A 22,728-nucleotide genomic window follows, 5' to 3' on the forward strand; every position below is an offset into this window, starting at 1 on the left:
TCCCCCTATACAATCTATTCTTCGATAAATTTTACAGAACCAAGTACGACTTGACAATGCAATACCTTGATCGACAGTCACAACTATTCAAAAACGGAATAACAGATTAAATGTTCTAAAATCACATGATATCACTGTATTGGACTTGTCTGGCACTCAAGTTATTAGTATTGTCCAAAAGGGCACTGAACGTTTAGAGTGCACCTTCGTTGAGCCACTGAACGAGGTTGTTGCATTAATCTCACTAGATAAATTTTAAACCTACTGGGAAATCACCCCCGACGATAGTGTTCTATTAGACTTGGCACCATGAACACGAATCAAACGATCAATGTATTTACTTTGGATTGTTACATTTCCAAACACAAATCCAATTGCGTACCTTCGTATATCCTTGGACAAATTCAATATGAATTTGCTCAATAATATCACGTATCTTGCAAAAACCTAATCCAAATCGAGGGTTAGCCGACAACCTTTTTGCAATTTCTACAGCAACGTTGGGGACTCTTGTCGTCGTGTCACTGCTAACCCCACAGTCAACTTCCTATAGTGTAAAACCACTCATTTTAAATAGTAAATTATGTTTTTCAAATTAAACTTGAAGTAAAGCTATTTTCCCAATGTTGCCGCTCTATACTCTTCTTCTCTATTGCTCTAGAAAACATAACTAAAATCTCACGTTACTCAGCCAAGATTGCACAACAAAAATTAATTTTTTAATTGGTAGTGTTGCCATAGGCGCTTGAGAGAGAAGGATTTATTGAAAAAAAAACATATCAACAAAAAATTATTGCTGCCTCCCCTAAAAAGCAAAGCTTGTCCGTGGGGGAGGTAGAGAAAACAAAATCCATAAAACAAAGAATACTTGGCCACCGACACCACTAATACCATCACACTAAACAACAAATACAAAATAATATCATATATTATACTTCCTCTGGGAACATCATATCAACAAAACCCCCACAATAAATAAATCAATTAATCAGTCAAAACTCATATTCAGCAAAAAGCAGTTCCTTAATGATTTTCCTAAAAATATTGGGGTCACCAATAGTCTTAATATCACTATTCAAACTATTCCATTTCCGCGTACCTCTATAAAAAACAGAAAAACATGAACGGGAAGATATACCTCTAGGTACACAGAAGTCCGCGCTAAGTATCATGAGAATGAACAGTAGACCTAATGGACAATAAATCACCAAAACAACGAGGCTGAACATCCTGCTGCAGTCCAAAAATAAACCACAATATATAGAACTCACGAAGGCCTGCAGCCGGCAAAATTTTTAAAATTGGGTAAATTTCTCTAACAGACATACGTGGAGATATACCGGCTAAAATTCTTACTGCATGATTTTGTAGAACTCTTATTGGTTTTAAAGTAGAAGAAAAAGTAGAGAGCCAAATACTCGAACAATAAAGTATATACAGGTGTATTAAAGAAAAATACAGATGGCAAAGGACAGACTTCGTTGGACAGACAAACAATGTTGGATTTTCTTCATTATATCAAGATTTATTGCCAGAATTTTGATAGTTAAAGTAACATGTTCTTTAAAAGATAGAGTTTCATCTATTACAATCCCAAGGTATTTAAAAGACGCAGTCCGTTTTATAACGCCATTGGGCATATCTAATTCCTTGATCCACGGGTAAAAGTTTGATGATCGCAAGAAAATAATCAATTGAGACTTAGCCTTGTCAATCTTCAATTTTGTCGCCTTCAGCTATGTTATAATTTCGCTAACTGCTTATTTCGTCGACTCCTATAGCAACGCTACTGTCTCAGCTCGGATAGTAGTTGTTGTGTCATCAGCAAAAGGTGAAACCGTTTCATTGTTAAAGTTTGCTGTTAGTTCATTTATTCCATAGCAAAAATTACTTAGACAATTTGGTAAATCATTAATAAATATCAAGAATAATATAGGACCAAGAACTGATCCTTGTGGAACACCTATTTCAATATGCTTTTTTTCTGAAGAAGAATCATTTAGTTGCACATATTGATAACGATTACTTAAAAAACTTCTTAAAAAATTTAATGATTTCCCCTCCAACCATACACCTCACACTTCTTAAGTAGAAGTTCATGATCCACAGTATCGAAAGCTTTCATCAGATCTAAAAATACAGCACCTATTTTGAAACCTTTATCTAATACATCATTAATAATAGTTATCAAATAAATCATCGCCTGTTCCGTTGTCCTTTTTCTACGGAACCCAAATTGTGTCTCTACCAGTAACTTATGATCCTGCAAAAAACTCATCATTCTAATACTAAAACACTTCTCTAAAACACGGGAAATAATGGGTAAAACAGATATCGGTCCATAGTTTCCTGGGTCATTTTGAATGCCACCCTTATGAATTGGGGTTAAACGGGCAACTTTAAAACAATCTGGGAATTTTCCTTGAAAAACACTCATTAATTAACCCACATAAAACTTCAGCTATAACAGGAAAAATACATTTAAGTGTTTTTAGAGTAATATGATCGCTACCAGATGAATTACTACGCAACCCATAAATAATTTTTTTAATTTCATCAACTGTTAGAAGTCTAAGGTGAAGAGACACATCAATGGGGTCCCTCAGTAAGGACTCGGGTGTTGGGTCCCCACTATTAGGCACAACTGGCATAGCTAAATTCAGACCAATATTCGAAAAATAACTCTGAAAGTCATTGAATATAGTTTTATCAGAATTCAAATTCTTTCCCATAAAACTAGCTAATTAATCAGGAACACTATTTATTTTTAATCCAATTACTTCTTATATTAGTTCCCAGGTTTTCTTAATGCATTCTTTGACCTCCTTAAACTTTTTCTCAAAATATTTCTTTTTTTCATTTCTCAAAATTGTATTCAACCTATTTCGATAAATTTTATATAATTGCTTATTTTCTTGTGTCGGGTTAATTATTTGAGCTCTAAACAATTTATCTCTTACATTTATTTGCTTCAAAATCACAGGACCAATTCAAGGTTTTTTACTTGAGTGCTTTCTATTAAACGGTTTCAATATGACTACTTGACTTATCAAACTCTGCAACTTTTCATAAAATAAAACAAACTTTGAATTTGCGTCCTGAACTTCGCCTAGAACATCGTACCAATCCACCTTTTCTATATCATTTTTAAGTTTTACCATCGCACTTTTACTGATCACTGGAATCCTTGTATCCATGTAAACACAAAAAAGGCATTAAATTGCCTTACAAAGCCTGATTTACTGCATAAAAACACCTGTTAGAAATTCTGGGGGTTAATCATACTAATTGGAATACACTCCTATCAACTAAACACAGGTTTGTTTAGTTCAATATCCACCTCAACATTCCCTGAAAAGTTCACCTTGATAACCTTAGCCTTAGTGGTAGCAGTAAGAATAGCAGTACTAGTAGAATCAGCAGGAGTAATAAGAGCCGTTGTAGCTGTAGTAGTAGTAGTAGTAGCAGTAGTAGTAGTAGTAGTAGTAGTAGTAGTAGTAGTAGTAGTAGTAGTAGTAGTAGCTGTAGCAATAGTAGTAGTAATAGTAGCAGCAGTAGTGGTATTAGTAGCAATAGAAGTAGTAGTAGTAGTAGTAGTAGCAGTAGTATTAGTGGTATTAGCAATATCAATTGTGGTAGTACGCACATAGTGTCTTTCGGTTAGATCAGTATCCCCTACAAATTTAAACCTGGCCTGAAAATTTTAACTTAATTCCCTAAGCAATTGCTGGGATATCACTCATTTACCTTTTTGATAACCTGCATTCAAATCTGATTAGCTTTTCCCTCAACATTCTCTGAAAGTTTCAACTCAATACCCTTTTCCTTTTTGGAGACCTAGGATCAAGCATATCTTCCTTTCCTTACAAAAAATCCTACCTGTAACCAATTGGCAAATTGCATAACTTACAACCCTTGACCCTAAGGATTTTGGGAGTCGTGTCATCCCTGCATTCATTTTTATGTTACCTTTAAACTATGCACCGCGCGTTATTGAATCTATGACTTACTACTAAGTACCAGTTACAGAAGAATATTTAAAATACTTTATCTCTAATTAATTGTAGTTCATCAGAGATGACCAGGTCCTTCAGATGAGTAAAAAAGATTTGGAAACAATCTTTTAAAACTATACATAGAGACGGAGTGAGTATTTTATTAATGTAAATTACAGGGTCAATTATTTTTTCTGTCGTTATAAATCGCACCTGCTCTTTAAGATTTGTTGGCAATGATAGGATGAACAAAAACCCAAAATTATTTAGAAATTTATTTATTTTAATCCTTCTCCAGTCAGAAAAAGTCCAGCAAAGCTGAAAATTATTGAGAAACTCATTGATCTTAATCCTTCTCCAGTCAGAAAAGCATAGTAACAGTTTTTAGAAGAAAGCCAACCTTGAAAGTGTGTTTCGCTGAATAAATATCTATGAACATTTCCAACGCTTATTTTATGAGTTTCAACACAGAACATTTTAAAACCAACATTAGATTGTTAAGAAAACATTGGAAATTATGTTTATAATTTGAAACAGATGATTCTGAAAATAAAAGCATGTTAACAATTTCTATAAAATATTTTATCTTAAGCCCAGATATTTTGTGTTTTATTTTGAAGCTTATGTAATTAATTAGACTCACTAAAGATGGCAGTGGTTTTAGCCGCTATATGCCACCCATCTTGTGAAGTTTTCAATTTAAAATCACTAACTAATATTTAATTTTCTTTTTAAGCTTGACTCTGTTTCATTTTGATTCGAACTTGAAATTTTGTAGGATTTTAGCTTCGTTGATACCTAGGGTTCGCAATAAAAATGGCTGGCTTTCAGTTCTTATGCCTTGCAGTGCATTTGAGTTGCAATTTTAAAATTTATTTGTGTTTTGTTACACCTTTAAAGATTTTATCTTTAATTTATTTTTAGACTGTTGTATTTAGGGCTAAAAAAGCGAATTACTTGGAAGTTTTTCTTCAATAGATGCACAAATTGCTTATAACAAATTATTTTTTCTACATTTAATTAACACCCTGTCAAATTAAGCCAATAAATAAGTCAACAGCCCCCCCCCCTGTTTCGAATTGGCACAGTCATTTATTTGATATTACTTATAACAAATATATTTGATAAGACAATACTATTTGTTTTATTTAGGCTACTTTACGAAAAAAAAGCATTCAACATAATAAAAGTTACTAAAATAACACAAAACATTATTGGCCTTGTCACGTAAAATGAAAAAGTGTTTTAATTCATACTCTTGAATCTCGTTAGATCTTTTTATTCTTAAGCCAGTGAAGCTGTTATAAGTTATAAATAATGGAAATTTGGGGTATCCTCTTATTTTCTTTTAAAAGATACTCACTCTAATTTTGATCATATTGGGGGGTACTTGTCATTTCTATTTTTCATGATTTTTATAAATCTTCCATAACATAAAATAAAATCAATAAGTCCTACAATGATATTTGGCTAACACCAGAATATCGCTAATGCAAATCTTAGAAATCCGATGAATCCAAATTCAGTCCTAGTAAATGTTTAGACAAGATTCAGAACTGATCTAAGTCAATTAATCTAAGTTTAATTAATTTGAGCTAAGTTTAGTTCAGATTAGAACAGTCAGAGCATCGCCTTCCATTGGTTGCATAGTTTCTTTTTATCAAATAATTTTTTCTTATACTTTGCGTATTTCTTTTAGCTTAAATACTGATAACCTGAAAACTAGAGTCACCGAAGAACTCAATACTCCCCGGTTCAGGATTGACAGTAGTAAAACATTTGCAGGTGATTTATATGTCTTCAATGCCTCTGAAAATGACTCCGGGATTTATCGATGCAGAATTGACTATGCTAAGGATCCTACAATTCATATAAGACATAACTTGACTGTCTTAGGTAAGTTCTCGTCTAAAAAAAATTTACACTTCGTTCAGAAACTGTAGCAAAAAATTCTGATAAAACCGAGTGAATAGAGGAGAAAGACAACCCTTGACAACCGAGAACGAAACGCTAAAAAACAAAAAAAAGCATGACATAACAGATGTATCAAAAGGATGTGCTATTTCTGCTGATTCATAAAAAGTAAAATATATTAAGTTTGAATTTACCCATCAGAACTTATCAGTAAGCAAAATCAGAATTCCTAAAAAAATGGGGGAGTGAATATTACGTAGAGAAGACATAATATTGATCAAAAAATTTACCAAAATATTCAAATGTCTATAAGCCCGAAAGTGTTGGGTTTCAAGCTTCTTTTCTTAGCAAAGTGCAGGATTTAAAAGTTATCCCCAATAAGAGCTATTTTTTTTTTTTAAACTGCGAACTATCACATAAGAACTATCACAGAAACAATAAATTTCTACCACACTTTTGAAGTAGCTAAATGGATTGTACGAAAGCCTAAACAAGTGTTAGTTTTGGGAAAGTTCCTAGAATACAACAGTTTTGGCCTACATAAGGCTATATGCCACCGAAAAGAAGTCCTACCAAGGCACTTTTACCTACCTACCTAGGTAAGTAAAGTAACATTCAAACACATTATGTCACAATGAAACTGACGTAACTAAGATACAAAAAATACCTGAAAGTAAAGACTTGGATTTTGAAACGAATTATTAGAACCAAATATTTTTAAAAAAAATCTCAAAAAAACTATCCAAGATAAGGCTATTTTAACTCAATTGATGACTCGTGCCCATATGTTACGTGAAGTTATGCCTTGTTGTGTGATAACCCCACCAAAGAAATATCGAAAACAGTTAGAGGGTCATATATCGTACAAAGAGATGTAATTCCTGAGATAAAATCTATTAGATAAAATGTTTTTAAAAAATTGATCCTCACATTGCCGTGCCCATTGTTGGCAAGGAAATGCTATGAGCCCAAGTACGTAAAACATGGTTTAAGGTTAAAATTTAAAGATAGAGTTTAAAATAGGATGAAAGCTATTCTACAGGTCAACATAGAAAAACTTATCCTTCAAACTAGGATAACTCGGAGACAAAAAATTTGTCTGGTTTTTTGAGTATATTTATATTCTCATGGCCACCTTTCTCTCCTTAAAAGTCAACTACTACAGATCTGAGAAATCCAAAATGATCTAGAATAGAAAATTTATCCTTCATTTGACTCTAGCCATAGCTCAGCAAAACTCCCAGAGTTTTATTCCTAACCTAAAAAAGATAGATTTCACTGTAGGTATTTGCTCGAATTTTCTAAATAGTAATTTTTTTAAAATTAACATAACAATGACAATAAGAAATCACAGACAGGTTAATTCACAAAACAGACTTAACTTTTTCTGCCATGCCACCAATAGAGGTTTCTCAAAATTTTTGAAGCAAGTAAAACCGACTATCTAGGTCTGTTTCTCCATTACCACCATTAATTTCCACGATTCTTATAAGGCATCTGATGGCTGTTTACCTATTTGTACATTACGGTTCTTTATACATTTTGTTTAGTACCTATTCTATTAAGAAATTCCATGCAAGTAAGGAAACTACCTTCAATTAAATAGTTGTGTTTGATGTAAATAAGAAAACATGCAAAACAAAAACTGAAAAAAAATAATATTGGCAAGAGCATTGCTTTAGATCAGGATAACTAAGAATAAAAGTGAAAAAAGGTGGACAAACCGATTTCATTGTTTACCATCTTCAGGTCACCAGCAAAATTTTGAACATTTGTAAAGTGAAACATTTTAAACAAACTGAAATGCATATTCCAAAAAATGAGGTTTTCAGGGTTCATTATTTTAGATTAGGATGCCCAGAGCTGTATCCAGGACGACGGGTTACCCGTTTGAAGCCCCTTATCCAAATTTTGTGTCCAACTTGCAAAAAAGTAACAGAAGTAAATATAAACCAACTTTTGTTGCGTCTTCTAATCTTTCTTTTGAAATATTTGAGGAAGAGATGTACGCAGGGGAGGGCTTCAAGGTCCTATCTCCTGAAAATCAAAAATTTTCCTTAATTTCTTCGTACATTACTCAAAATAACAAAATATAATATATTTATTTTTGCTATTTCGCTCACTTGATTCATGACCACTATCGAGCTAAAGACTTAAAAAATACAAATATCTGTCAAGGTATGGCAAGGTGTTACTCAGGATAGTGCGAAAACCATTTAATTGGTTCAGTCTGTAAAAGAAGTAACAGTTTAATAAAGGAATGAAACTTTTATTGTTTATTATAAAACTAGGCCTATATTTTAAACCTATTTAGGTAATAGATGGTAATTTCCGATTTTTCAGATCCTCCAAGACAGCCGATATTGTCGTTTGAATCACAAATCCACACTGATAAAACTATTTTTATTGAAGAGAATGGTTCTTTAACAATGACATGTGAAACATCAGGAGGTAAAAACGGCTTTATTTCAGTTTTCAAGTTCATTTCTGTAAAATATTCATTTCAAGTTCCTCCTATTAAATTTTATCAGAACAAAGAAGTAATTTATAATAGCAGAAGTAATTTGGCACTTAGCTTACCAAAACTTAGACAACAGATAAAGATATAGCAACATTCGCTCGATTTATATGACTAAAGTTTTCTAAGAGTAACGTTACTGTTTCATTGCTCCGCCGTCAATTAAAAACTATAGTCGTCAGTCCAGCAATGGAAGGGGTGACTTTGTTGGTCTAAGTTTTTCAATGAAACTCATTGATTTTTTTTCAAAATAGTATTTTCCAAAGTCTTAAATATACCAAAATTTAGCAAAAATGCAACAACTGCGACACAAAACTGCATTACAGGGTACAAAACATAGCTTCTATTCTTTTTATATTTTTATAATAAAAACAACTTGACTCTATTTATTACGCAGTGTTTGCCACCTAATCTCTTTAGTTATAATTACAAAACCGTATTAATTTATTGCATCAACATTTATAATCGCTGTGGAACCATTTGAATGAAGACTAAATTTTACTAGCCTAAAATATATTGGAAACAAATAAAAGGTACTTATAAAACCCTTCACGAGAATATGCATAAGAAATTATGTCACTGCTATGTAGCAAGGTCATCTTGCTGTATAGTCATATTCCTGTGGATTGTAAATCTTGTGTTGAAGAAGTTTATGATTGTCATGTCAGAGGATTCCTATGCTCCAACTGTCACTATATTCAGTGGGAAAATGCCTATCCCGGTACGATATGAAAAAACTTTAGACGGACTTTTAGTTTTTTTCATAAGAACGGTATTGTCTCAGATTTGAATTGTTTTGGGAGGAATAATTTGGTCCACGCTTCAACTGTTGAAAAAACAAGAGAGTGTGGTTTCTACGTCATAGTTGTGAAGAAAATAGTTTAGAAGAAATTGTAAGCCTACAGATTTTTATTTGGCAGTTACGGACAGTGATTGCTCTATTGAGGGTTTTCTGTGTGATATTGAATCAAATTAGCACATCAAAACACGTTAATTTCACAATATGATTGAAAAGGTGTCATTGACTTTACAGAGAGATAAAATAAGAGTGAAAGTACACTTTATTGTAGGAAATGGGATCCTGACTTTTCGCTAGATGGTTAATACACAATGAATTCAAATGATTTACCATTGCTAGCTGTTATCCAAAATGATGATGAGCATTTACGTGAAATAGAAGAAGAAATATAAAGAAAAGCTATTCAAGAAAATGAAAAAAAAGTTTTCTGTACATATATTTTTTATTAATAAACAAATTTGCAAATATTCTTAGAACACTTTATTCTTAGCACTGAAATCAGTATTACACAGGTAGGAGAGGGTATTTTCCACTACATTTTATTTCAAAAACTCAATTCCTTGTATGACTTTGGAGTCATCAACAAAAATTTTAGGTAGCTAGCGTAGTTCAATAAATTGTTGCTATTGTTCACCAATATATCGTTAGTATCTCCATAAATTTGTTTGAAAAATTTTGTAGGATACAGCTTTCATAAGATAGACATTTGGTAGAGATAGAAGTTTGATTTTCGAACTTCTTCTTCACCATAACATTTAAATCAATTAAATTGAATAATAAATCAATGAAATAATCTTCAATGGAAAATACTTGAAAGTATACATTTTCTGACAGGGGTTGTTTAGGATGAAATTGTTCATAGAGCCTGTGCTTGAAACTGACATCAACATTATTGAATAGATTGAATGATAAAGTGATCGACGGATGTGATTCTCTGTGGGGAAGAAAATTCATCGTACGAATAAAAATATTCTTTGATCTAGTAATTTTTTTTTGCTGTTACTCTTCTTTTTTGTCTTGCTACTTTCTCTTTTCGGAGCAAGTTGCTGTTATTGCTGAAAATGATGGTTTTCGCTTCTCACCTTGGTAAAAACTAAGGATTATATGACTGCCACGCACATTTTTTCAGCCCTTACATTTTTGCTGAGGTTGTAATTATTTGCCAATAGCTCTTGCTGAAAATCTAATATTTACCTTAAGACTTTCCTTGAAATTTTTGCCCAAATCCCAGTTCTGTAGTGATGAGGCAGAAAGATTTGTTGTAGCTGGTGGTGGACAGTCTGGTGCTGGAATTCGTTCAACTTCTCAATGATTTGTCTCACAGAGAAAGTTTGCTATATCATTGATCAGCCAGGCATAAAACCAGCCTGCTTTGTTCTGTGCTTTCGTCAGAGGCGTGCAAAGCATTGCTGCAACAAAGCCATAGAAAAAAGTGTGCCTCATAGTCAGGGGAGCGTTATCCCTCTAAAGTTATTACTCTCCCTCTTGGAACCTTTTCTCTTCCACAGTGGGAGAATCACTCCTGTACGCCAGTCTTTCTAGATGATCTCCGAGTCCCGTATTGCATTGATTAGCATTTGGAGCCATAGCAGGATAGTGACGTCAACATTCGTAAGGAGTTCCGCGGAGATTCCAGAGATGCCAGGGGCTTTGTGGTTTTTCAATTTCTCAACAGCATATTGAATGTCTACCACTGAGAATGATTGAATGTCTACATTAGCGAAGTCATGGAACGCTACAGATGGAGAGAGAGGGGATGTATTGAGCCAAGATGAGATCTTTTCATTCTTCCTTGAAAGGTTGGACGGATTATATATACCATCAAGTTTAATAGTGGGAGAGATTTTAGTCTACAAATGACTTGTTTTATTCAAATCACCGTAGAGTATATGGGGAATATTGGGCATAAATGTCTGGTATCACCTTTAGAAGCTGAAATTGCTGTGTACGTCATCAGCAGCTATCCAAGAATCAAATTCAGGGTTAAACCCAAGCCAGCAAACTAACTACTGTTTCTTACCTCCCCGTGTTCGAGTTTTTAATACTTTTAAATTTGAGAAACTGCACTGTCTTTAATTTTTGGAATTCGTAGTCATAAAATGTCCCCAAAACCTCATAATTTTTTATATCTCTTAGTCGATAGGTCAGAAGTTTAGTATCCAGGACTTTTGACACTTTAGAAAGCTCAGTGGACCATAAGTAGTTCCCTATTTCAAAAATATTGCTTGTGTGATTCATTCAAACCATATCACCGACAAAGAACTTACCTTTTATTTCACTTCCATTGGAGTATTGTTTGAGACACATGCCCAGTGTATTGTTGTCATTGCCGTAACGAACCTCAAGAGGAGTAAGGTTTGGATAGAGAACGGTGACGAAATTGATTTTAACCTCGTATTATTTTATCCAGGACAATAAAAGCAGCAGAATTTTTGAGTATACACAAGTGAAGTAGAGTAGAAGGACTGTTTTAATCAGACATTCGGCAAATGCAGTCTTAATTGAAATATGACTATGATACAACTCTTTACCATATATTAGTAGAACTTTCTTTACATGTGGATTGATAAATTAACTTCCTTGGTTCGTCTTAATTTTTCTATAGGAATCTTGGTCAAGCATTGTTTCTAGAGCAATTACAATCTCCTCGCCATACTTAGATGATAATGGACAGACAAAGGAATAGTGAATAAAGATGTAATCGCAAATAGAATATACTCAGAGGGTTTACTGTACCGTTGTTGCATCTCATCCAGATTCATAAGATCAGCTTGCATGATTTGCAGGGGGTAGATGGCCTTAGTTTTTCGATATTGATTGGTGCGAAGTCTACGATTTCCCTGAAGAGTTTAGCTAGGCTCATTTTGTAAATAGTCTTTTGCTACACCCTGTTGGTATTCCTAGCATAAGCAAGTGTATTGGGTGCATTTAGACTTCACATCTCCAAAGCATTTGCATAGATACGTTTAAGAGTTTCATCCATTTTGAACGTAAATGCGTACTACCACCATGTATGTTATTTTTTTGTATGCTAACGGTGGCGAAAATCTTTCTCCTAATCTCTAGAGTTAAATCTTCACTGCTGCTGCTGTATCTTGATTTAGGCGTACTTTTCGTCATTATTAACTTTTTAGAGTCATCTTTTTTCAATCATCATTTTAATTTACTGATGTCCATTGCATTAATTCCTTGTTAATGCAATTCCTATGTTATTTTTTTGTATGCTAACGGTGGCGAAAATCTTTCTCCTAATCTCTAGAGTTAAATCTTCACTGCTGCTGCTGTATCTTGATTTAGGCGTACTTTTCGTCATTATTAACTTTTTAGAGTCATCTTTTTTCAATCATCATTTTAATTTACTGATGTCCATTGCATTAATTCCTTTAAGAACTTTTTGTCAATCACAAGTGCTTGGGGAAGTTTGATGTGTGTAAACATTTCAGAAGATTTGTGTCAATGGATAGAATTTTCTTATGATTTGAGACAAAATAAATTATTAGGTTATGATATTTTAAGTATTGCTACCTAGAGTGATTTGATTAGTTTTAGTATCAATTTCAATATCACTCTTCAATTAAACTTTTACTCTGCTCCCGATAGGAGACTGGTAACAAATCTACTAATTTTAATAAGTGACTTTCCAATGATGACGACAACAACATAGGTCCTTTTGAAATTGAATTATTTGGCTCTTGCAATGATTCCTTATGTGCAATATTTACAACACAAATAGAATCAGTTCGATATGGTTTTTGTCTGTCAACACGACAAAGTGCCATTTGAAAAATCAAAAAAATTCTGATCGTCAGGTATGCTGCTATTGTTAAGGAAATGTAGTGGTTTGCAAGTTTGTTTTTTTCGTTAAAGGTTTGTAGTAGTAGACCCTCATCAATTGCATTAAATTTATATGATTTAGCCATTTTTTTCTTATGACAGAAATGGAGAAAGAAAGAGATTGCTATTATGACCAGCAATTATTGGCTATACAAATGTGAACAAAATTTCCCCTGCCAGAACTAAATGTTATCTTTTCTTGTTTTGAATATTTTTCATCTTGAACAGGGCACTGACAATGGGTTAATGTTGTCTAGTATGCTTCCTAATAGCATCTGGCAGTTCAACTTGCCTGCAGATAAATGTATAGTTTCAAACAACGTCTTTTCCTATCACCCACCGGGAGTAATACAGTTATTTCACGATCAAATATATTACTATTCACACGTAGTTCTTCAGCTGCGTCTTGATGAAGGTCAATAACAATGGTACCCATAGGGTGTGCCTGTAGCCTGGTTTTAAGCTGAAAGAGAATTTAGGCTGGCACGGATAAATTTATTTGTTTAAAGTTATAAGGGAACTTGAGTCACGAACAAATTTGTACATAAAGTAATGAAAACAGTTCAGTGCAAGAGTTTCCACATATTTACTCTCATGAAGCAAGCTTTGTAGTACAATGGTAACAGAAATATCTTCAAGGTTAGAACGTACTGTGAAAAACTGATTCATTTCCTCAGGCATTGGCTCTTTCAATTCGGCTAAATCATCAATAATACGATGGGAGTTTGATTCAGTTGAATTGAATAAAGCATCCTATTCTTTGATAAATTTAACTCGGGGTTTAATAGCCTTTATCCGATCGTATGAATCTTGCCAGACACTAAAGTAATAATATTTTCTTTGTATTGATGTTTGACTATTCCCTCCTAAACCAATATTTGGCCCAGAATTTGAATTATTTTCATCAAAAGTTTTGTTTTATGCCTCGATGGCCCACAGAGAAAATTTCGGAATGGTGTTATAAACTTAATCTATATGTTGCTTGGTGTCTCTGTTCAATGGACAACAGGAACCGAGTTAAAATCAAAACCTTTACTATATTAAATGTTTTCAAAATTGTATACAGAAGAAAAATCAAAAATAAAAAAAAAACGCTAAAATAAAAGAGCTTTTTAAGTTTGTTAAAAAATTTAAATAATCAAAAATGAAAACAACTTGTGTTTATTCAGAAGTACTTTAAAAAAGTTACACTTCACTAAAACAAACATAACAACAACAAAACAATTGAGTTAAAATCAAACAGTTTTTAATATAACAAAAAAAAAATTAATTATAAGAAAAAGATCTTGTGTATCTACAGAAAAACATTAAAAAAGTTCCACTTTAATAAAACAACAACAAGAAATATCTGCTATAAGTTTTTTTTGTGGAGGCTGTCCCCCCTTCGCCTCCGGACTAACGCCACTACGAAGCCCATTTTTTCCCCTGTCCCTCAAGATTGGGAGATATTTTTAAAGAAATTTACTCATACCGTGACCTTTCCTATGGCAAACACACTCATCTTGGTCGGAAGCTATTTAGCACTCCAAGGAGAAGAGTGTTTAAACCCTTTTTAGAAACATAAACCTTGTTGGAAGACAAATTCATTGCATTCTTTTAAACATTTACTGTAAAATGTCTAAGATTTAAAGAGCGAATTGTCTATAGTTTCGTTCGTGGAGCTGTATTTTCGACAGTACAATTCTGGTAGGTTTCCATGTGAAAATTATTTTCTGCAAAGTGAGCGGACGAACCTTTACATCGTTTGTTGATCTCCTCGTTGTGTTTCAGCAAAAAGTAAACCTTGTGACTCTCAAACATACCCCAGGAAATCATGTTGCTTGCCGCCTCTCACTTAAAAAATAAAAGTTGACTTGTAGCCCGGCGTTTGATGAGCTCTGAACAGACTTCCCTGTCCTAATTGTTTTAATCCATCCGGAGACTGATGATCTCACCGTTCGCCAAATCATAAAATAGGTTTTCTGTTTTGACTTTTAAAAGTTGAGAATCTGCGACCCCATAGAAGACCTCTACTTGTCCCTCCCCCGGCCACTGTACCCTAACCATATTCTAGTTAATTCTAACATGAACTTTTTAGAAATTTCTAAAATGGCACTACCCGCAGCAATATATTTATTCGGTGAAATTTTTCCTTTTTTTCTATTCAATAGTACCACATCTTGGCCGATTACTGTCAAAGATATGCATTTGGGGTCGGCAATAATTCGAACAAAATGTTCGGGATCGGTTACAACGTCACAACGACCCCTATTGTAAACACTTTTGTACAGTCTACCAAAGGCCAAATTTTGAAACAAGTTTACAGGTTACTTTTTCGACCTTTGGTTTTGCTTCAGAATCCTTTTCGGCAAAAAGTTATAAACTTCGTCACGTATGGCTTTTGATTGAACTGAAAGGCTCTACGAATCTTTGTTACATTGAAACCATTTGTGCACACCTATTTTTACATTACATGATTTCCAACAATATATTTTTTTCGGTAGAAGGTTTGCAATATTTTTCTTTTTAAGATGTCAAATTTATGGTACCCACCGCCTCCACAAAAGATCTGTTGCGAGGACATAGAGAGTTCCCTGGACACCAGTCAATTAATGCATGGAAAAACAAAATCTTTCGCCAAATCATGAAGCTCCAGTGTTATCTCTCCATTATTTTCAAAAAAAAAACACTAACAACCCCATTCTCTTGTATACTGGCAATGTCAGAAAATTCAGAGCCGTAGAAGTCGTTGAGGCATATATAATTGCCACATAATAGAGCGCAGTGAGACATAGCCTAGGCACAGAGAGTATTCATGTCAAGGAATATTGCTCCCGACTTATCTCTCATCTCCGTACCAGTGGGATCAGTTTTCAAGAAACAATTCCACTGTAGTACGTATCCACAGCTCAACGACCTTTTGACGAAAAGGTGTTTGTCAATGTTGGTGATGAGCCCAATTTTTTCCCAGCTAATGTTTAGGCTGAGGTCTATGACTAGGTGTGGAGTGGAAAAATATTAGCCAAGATGGAGACCAAATGTCTCGTAAATTTTGTCCGTACTTTTGCACAAAATGTCAAAGAGGGTGAGCACGTCACTTGACAAATACGACTTGCAGTAATCAGCCTCATTTATGCACCCTCCCTTTGCTCACAACTGTGTGGAAAAGTTTGATTACAAAATTTTAATCAATGATGACTTCGGAAACATCACTACCGATAATTTCCATTAGCTTCTTTACCTCCTCTGAACCAATCTCAAAGTCCAGGGGGAAAATAGGTGACGTACCTTCATTAACATCATCTTGCAATGACTGGCCTGCTTTATATAGGATAATTTTTACGTATAATCTGCAGTCCTGGTGGTCCAGGGAAGGGATTTGATGTTGACGTTTCCCCCTGAAACTAAAATGAGCAAATTAATTTTTTTTTTTAGGAAGGAGTGGGGGGTCATGTCACAGCCACAGAGTTATATATATTACACCCGTGAAAAATTTATTTTTGTCGAAATTGGATTTGCATTCATATAATTTTAAAACAACCACAATAAATTAGAAATTTTGTTAAAGCACACACAATAGAGCGAAAGAGAAAGATAGAGCAAGAGAAAGTGAAGAAGCTGAACCTTTTATTATGTTTTCAAAAGAAGAGTTGGTCAACGTTGCATAAACTGGGCCCATCTGACGTGAATTCAAAACAATTGGAATTGCACTGTTTGTTAAGGGGGAAAACGGATTCCTATGTATTAACAAATGAATTTTGAATGCCTTTGACCGTGTCCAATAAGCCATGTGATATAGAAAGATTCAAATGGTCAGCGAGTTGTATGTTATTCTCATCTCTTAATATATACCTATCTTCCTGTACAAATGCTTCATAGTTGAATTCACTATTCATTTGATTCTTCACTTGAGTCCTTGATCTTTTTGTTGGGTCGTGATATATCTGTATTCACCTAGAATAATAAATGTTATGGGCTTATGTTACATCACTGTCTATGCACAAGAAAGAAAGTATACGAAGAATGATTGTCAAAAAAATGATGACAAATTGACCAAAAAAATCACAATAAGGAAACGAAATTATGTTTCAAACTTGAAAAAATTTTGATTTAAAAAGAAATTTTTCATATAATGTGTATGCACTGTCTTTTAGAGACATGCGAAAAATTAATCTAAGTCTTGAAAAAATCCTAAGTCACGTAAAACTAAAATGTCATTACAAAAGTTATTTTTCTAAAAGAAAAAAACATGACAGCCATATCTATACCATTTTCATTTCCTACTCTAAAATATGCCTTAACAAAATATTTTGCTATAAGTATACACAATGTTTTTTTTTAAGGCGAGAAAAAAAGGTAAAAAAAAATCTAAGCTCAAAAATAAAGCAAGGGGAAGAGCAGGTGGAACAAAAAAAGAGAGAATGGAGGAAAATGACTTTTTTTAAAACATTAAACAGGTCTTAAAGTCTATGACAATTCATAATAAATGAAGAGCGGATAAATGCGTTTTGATAAAACAAAAAAGTTTTGACACAACTTTTTTGTTTGAAAAAAGTGGGAAATGTCTACTTCCTTCCCTCCATATTCACTAAGAATAAGAAAAATTTTACTAATATATGAACTAATAATATAAACTAAAAATATAAACTAATATACAAAGATGCCGGAAACTACTCAAGTATTAAGCACAAGCCACTGGGGCCCTTGAAAGTAATACGTATTCATTGTAGAACCCTCCGTTTCTTGAGGAAAGAGTGGCAAATAAAGGTGATTCATTTGGAAATTGCTGCTTGCAACGTTGAATTGTATTATCACCCACAGAGTTTCCACTTGAACTGATTTGCCTTTTTTTATGACATCACCCCACGGTTGCCACCCGGTGAAAAAATAAATCACTAGGTTCTTGAAAAAACTCATTAAATTAGCACAAAAATCACTAGATTATTGAATAGAAATAACTAAAAATCACTAGATTATTGAATAGAAATCACTAAAAATCACTAGAATTATAATACCTTTTATAAATTTTAATTAGTAATTGTTTCATTGCTTTACCATATTCTATTCAGGCATACAAGAAAGAGGTAAAATTCCCCCTAGATGTGGAAAAATACCTTTAAATTGCTGTTCTGTTTTTTTTTTAAGCAAAAACTACCTTTGAAATTTTCAAAAATGCCTTTTTGCTTCTTTATACAGAAAATAGAACAATATCCTTGTTTCCTCTTTGTATTTTCCGGAATTTTTACCATTGGCCTATAACCCCATTACTGAAAATTGGTTTTCTGTGATCTAATCGAAATATTTGTTTTGTCCTTTTGATTTTTTGTTTTCCTTGTCGATTCAAAACCTTAGTATTTTTCCAAAAAATATGGAAAATATTTTATTTTTACTTTAGTTGAGCTGGTATAATTACTGGGACACCAGCGAAAATTTTGAAAAGGTCCTTTATACATTTTCATTGGAAAAAAATTATCACACCCTTCGCAAATTTCGATAAGTATCGGTCTTATTGCTTATTTAACAAAAAAAAGAGGTACTTGTTAATTATGCGGAACACAACTAAGAAGTAAAGTTATGTTAGTCCTAACGAAATATGTAAAAATGTGATGAAAATATATTACTTTAGTTTATATAATAATATAATTTGCTTTTATATTTGCATTAAGGGGGGATTAAAGTAAACTAACTTAACCTAACCTTACCTAACCCCCTAATTTGCAAAGATATAACCCAAGTTATACAAGTCCGATACATTATGTCACCTGGTATTTGTCTTTATGGCTATGAAACTGGTTTTTTAGACCATACATTATCCTTATTATCCTTAGTAAGTTATCCTTAGCTTACTTTCATTCCCAGACCTATCCTCAGGACCTACGTGGGTCGTGCTAAATCTAAAGGCATAGTTTTGAACCTTTCAACTACCGTACGCTAAACAAAATGGCTATCTCAAACTTTTGATTGAACAATTTTTGGTAAAATAAGAGAGGCGGTAGGGGGGTCTAGTAGCCTTCCGATCTTTTTTTCAAATAAAAGAGACACCAGAAATTTTCATTTCCGATCAAATGATCCCTCTTCCGATGTTCTAGGACCGTTGGTTTGATACTATCGAGCCTGGAAAGTAAAACAAGAAATTAATACGCAACCACGATTTCTCTTCTGGCAAATAATACAAAATGCAGCATTTTTTCAGATAAGGGCTTGAAACCGCTAAGGCGGGGTTCTCTCATACGCCAAATTTAGTTGTTTGATTTTAATTAAAATTCTTTAACTTTAGTGGGTGTTTCCTACCTCTTTCAGGCACATTTTCTTACTTTTGTAGCTTTTCATAAATAAAACTAGGCTTATTGAATTTCATATGTTTTGAATCAACATAATAAATCGATGATATAACGATTGATATCAAAATTCCGTTTCTAGAGTGTCGGTTAATATTGTCGTTCTAGTTTTGCAGTTCATTACTACAAACTGATTGATATGTTAGCACAAAAATACAAAAACTTAAAGAATAAGATATTAACTGCACTTGAAAGGTGTTTCAGTTACAAATAAGCGAATTTGGAGAATTGTTGGAGTTTCGATTAGATATTAGAAGTAAAAATTAAAACAATTAGACAATTCGCGGAGTAGATACCCCCTCCCTTACTCCCAACCGACTTCAATCATAAAACTACAATCGATTTAATCTATCTAGTTATATTAAAAATCCTATTATAAAAGCACTAAGTCCTATTTTTAATCTATATCTACCTTCTTATTTTTCAATGACTTTAATTCCGTTCTATTTGCAGTTGAGAGGGTGTAGTCGCATCCCCCGTCCACTCCACTTTCAAAAGTTTTAGGTCAAGCAAATCTAATTTAGAATTGGTAGATTATATAGAAAACCTACCATAAATATGAAGACAAAAGTGGACCTTAGCAAATATTGTGAAATAGGAAGTAACGAACATTTTTACAATTTAGCGATTTACTAAGTTCACCTATTATCTTGGTGATGACGCCCTGAGGTCTATATCTGATATGGACATATTATGGAAAATCGGAAGTTTCAAAGGCGGTAAAGACGCATAGTTGCAGAAATGCTAATCTGGAACATATTAGGAAGTGTACTGAATCAGTATTTTGCGTTTTTTTATTAATTAGATTATTGTATGATTTATTCGATAGAATCATGAATCTACGCGCTTTATTTTGAAAAATCACAAGATTTAGGAAAATTCAATAGATTTAGAACAACAATTACTATAAATCACTAGCTAGAAGAAAATCACTAGGCAACATAAAAAATCACTAAAAACACATCCTACACAAACTCCTCAAGGTAATTTCGAACCAACTTCATTTGGCCGAATGTTTTTAAACCCTGATGAAGCTGTTAACAAACGACTTGCATATCCTCTAAGTGCATCTGTTGAAGTAAATATTGTTAGACCAAAATATCTACGCCAAAAGTTACATGAGGATGCTAAAAATGGAGAATAATGTAAATCAGTATACTGCTGCACTGAGGCTATAACCTTCACATATGTAGCTCATTTTGATTGTGCCATGTGCCTGCACTGAGGCTATAACCTTCACATATGTAGCTCATTTTGATTGTGCCATGTGCCTGCACTGAGGCTATAACCTTCACATATGTAGCTCATTTTGATTGTGCCATGTGGTGTGGGGTATAGATGATTCAACGCTTTCGCATGTAATAAAGTATGTGTTGTTTCTATGCTTAACGCCCAATAACGTGTATATATATTTTCTGGCCTGAAAAAACCACCAAGATAGATCTATAGTTTCGAAAAACTCATTATTCCAAAATTGAGAAAAAAAGGGGTAATCATATCAAACCTATATGGTCCTATGAGGTCGTCACAAGGTTCATTCATAACATTGTGAGAAATTCTCATTAAAAAAATAAAAATTGCGTAAATCAGGATAATTTAGGAGAAATCAGAAATAAATTTTTTAGTCGATCGTACTGAATTAAAATTATAGAGCATCAATAAAAATTTTCCCAAAAATTACTTGAAATCTAATTACCTGAAGATATTATTTCCAGTTGTAATTTAATTTCAGATATGTTTGGAAACTGCCTTACAAACCAAATTAAAATGGAATGAAGGAACGTGCATTATTATAGCACTGCTAAGAAAATAACTAAAATTATTGCAGAGATCGCCTCCCAGGAAAATACACGTCCAATAAAAGTTACGAGTCTTTGAAGGATAAACTTGAAGGAGAAATTTAATTCACGCCAGAATTTAATTCAAGACAGAATTTAATTGGCGTGAATTTAGTTTGCACCAGAATTTCTGAATTTAAATAAAATTTATGATTTGACACACCGTAACTTAAAACTAAAGAACATTATGATAATGCTTCTAATGTGTAATTTAAATGTTTCAAAGGGTTTGTGCGTTAGAACATGTATGGTCTTTAATGTAATTAAAGCAAATGCAATTACTGTGGGGGGGGGGGGGCGGAGCGGAAAAAGAAGTTCACATTAATCTGCCTTTAGAAGACAAGCAACAGGATGAATCGATACAAACCTGTCGCGTGCTTTCTAAAGACCAGAACGTCATAGGTGCTTTATGGTAAACAATTTTTATTTTGAGCTGTGTCTTTTTACTTGCTGTAACATCAACAAAATACAAGAAAGAAAAGTAGTCATTGTAACCAAGATTATTGTAAAAACTAATGAAATGTAGACGGTCAAATCTTATGTTGATATTCATTTCTGAAAGGTTCAGCAATTTTGCATTTATTAACGTTATACAAGAGGAAACATTTAAATGTATTTTGTTTTTAGTAAAGTACAAATGATGTTCTTGACTTTAAAAGGTATAGGGGTGTTAGCCCTATTCCTCTTTGTGGCATTTTCTGTTCATTATAAGTTTAAATTCACTATTTATTGTAATTTATTTCCCTCTCATGTTTCACTTTGTTTTATGGTGATTCATGTTGTTTTTTTTACATTTAAATTACTACTTGACCTTATTTTTGCTCATCTTTACTTTAAGGTGTGTCTTCACTTTTCTTAGATAATTTTCTATTGTGGAAAACATTTATATTAATAAATTTCAATTCGTTTTTATTTTGCATTGTTTTTCATTTGTTAATAAATAAAAGTTTGTGAAAGATTTTTCGATTTTTGTTCTTACGAATCAATAATGACATGCAATTTGCATTTTGGAAAAAATTTTAATAATAGTTATAGAAACAAAGACAAATATTAATAGACCTTATTCCTCAGCATTGTTCTGAAATTTTCAACTTAATTCCTTTAGCCATTCTTGAGTTACTTGAGTAAACTGCACCGTTTTAACAACCACGGATCCATATTGTGTCTATTGATTTAGTTCAAGATCCCCAACCATGCCTTGAAAGTTCCAGTGTGATACCCTTAGCTATTCCTTGATATTGCACGGACGTCCATTTGACTGTTTGGGCATATATAATGTCTTTCCCTTATTGTTTTACATACCCTTCAACTATACTGAAAGTTTCATTTTAATACCTTGTACTGTTCCTGGGGTATTGCATCTATACCATTTTGACATCCTGGATGCACCTAAACTTTCATGATCTAGCTCAATAATCGTAGTAGTAATAGTAGTAATAGTGATAGTTTTAAAATATTCGTAATAATTGTAGTAGTAGTAGTAGTAGTGGTAGTAGTAGTAGTAGCAGTAGCA

General features: G+C 33.2%; 1 protein-coding gene across 1 annotated transcript in view; it reads left to right on the forward strand.

Moving 5' to 3' along the window:
• Nucleotides 1–22,728, forward strand: part of LOC148950172 (hemicentin-1-like) — a 235,199-nt gene that overhangs the window by 19,667 nt on the left and 192,804 nt on the right. Inside the window, exons 3-4 of the mRNA XM_089091489.1 lie at nucleotides 5,695–5,891; nucleotides 8,253–8,360. Of these exons, the coding sequence (XP_088947615.1) occupies nucleotides 5,695–5,891; nucleotides 8,253–8,360 (305 nt within the window). The remainder of the gene's footprint in view (nucleotides 1–5,694; nucleotides 5,892–8,252; nucleotides 8,361–22,728) is intronic.

Source organism: Artemia sp. Qi Xiang Cuo, chromosome 7, assembly GCF_049724085.1.
Source record: "Artemia sp. Qi Xiang Cuo chromosome 7, ASM4972408v1, whole genome shotgun sequence".
Lineage (NCBI taxonomy): Eukaryota > Metazoa > Arthropoda > Branchiopoda > Anostraca > Artemiidae > Artemia > Artemia sp. Qi Xiang Cuo.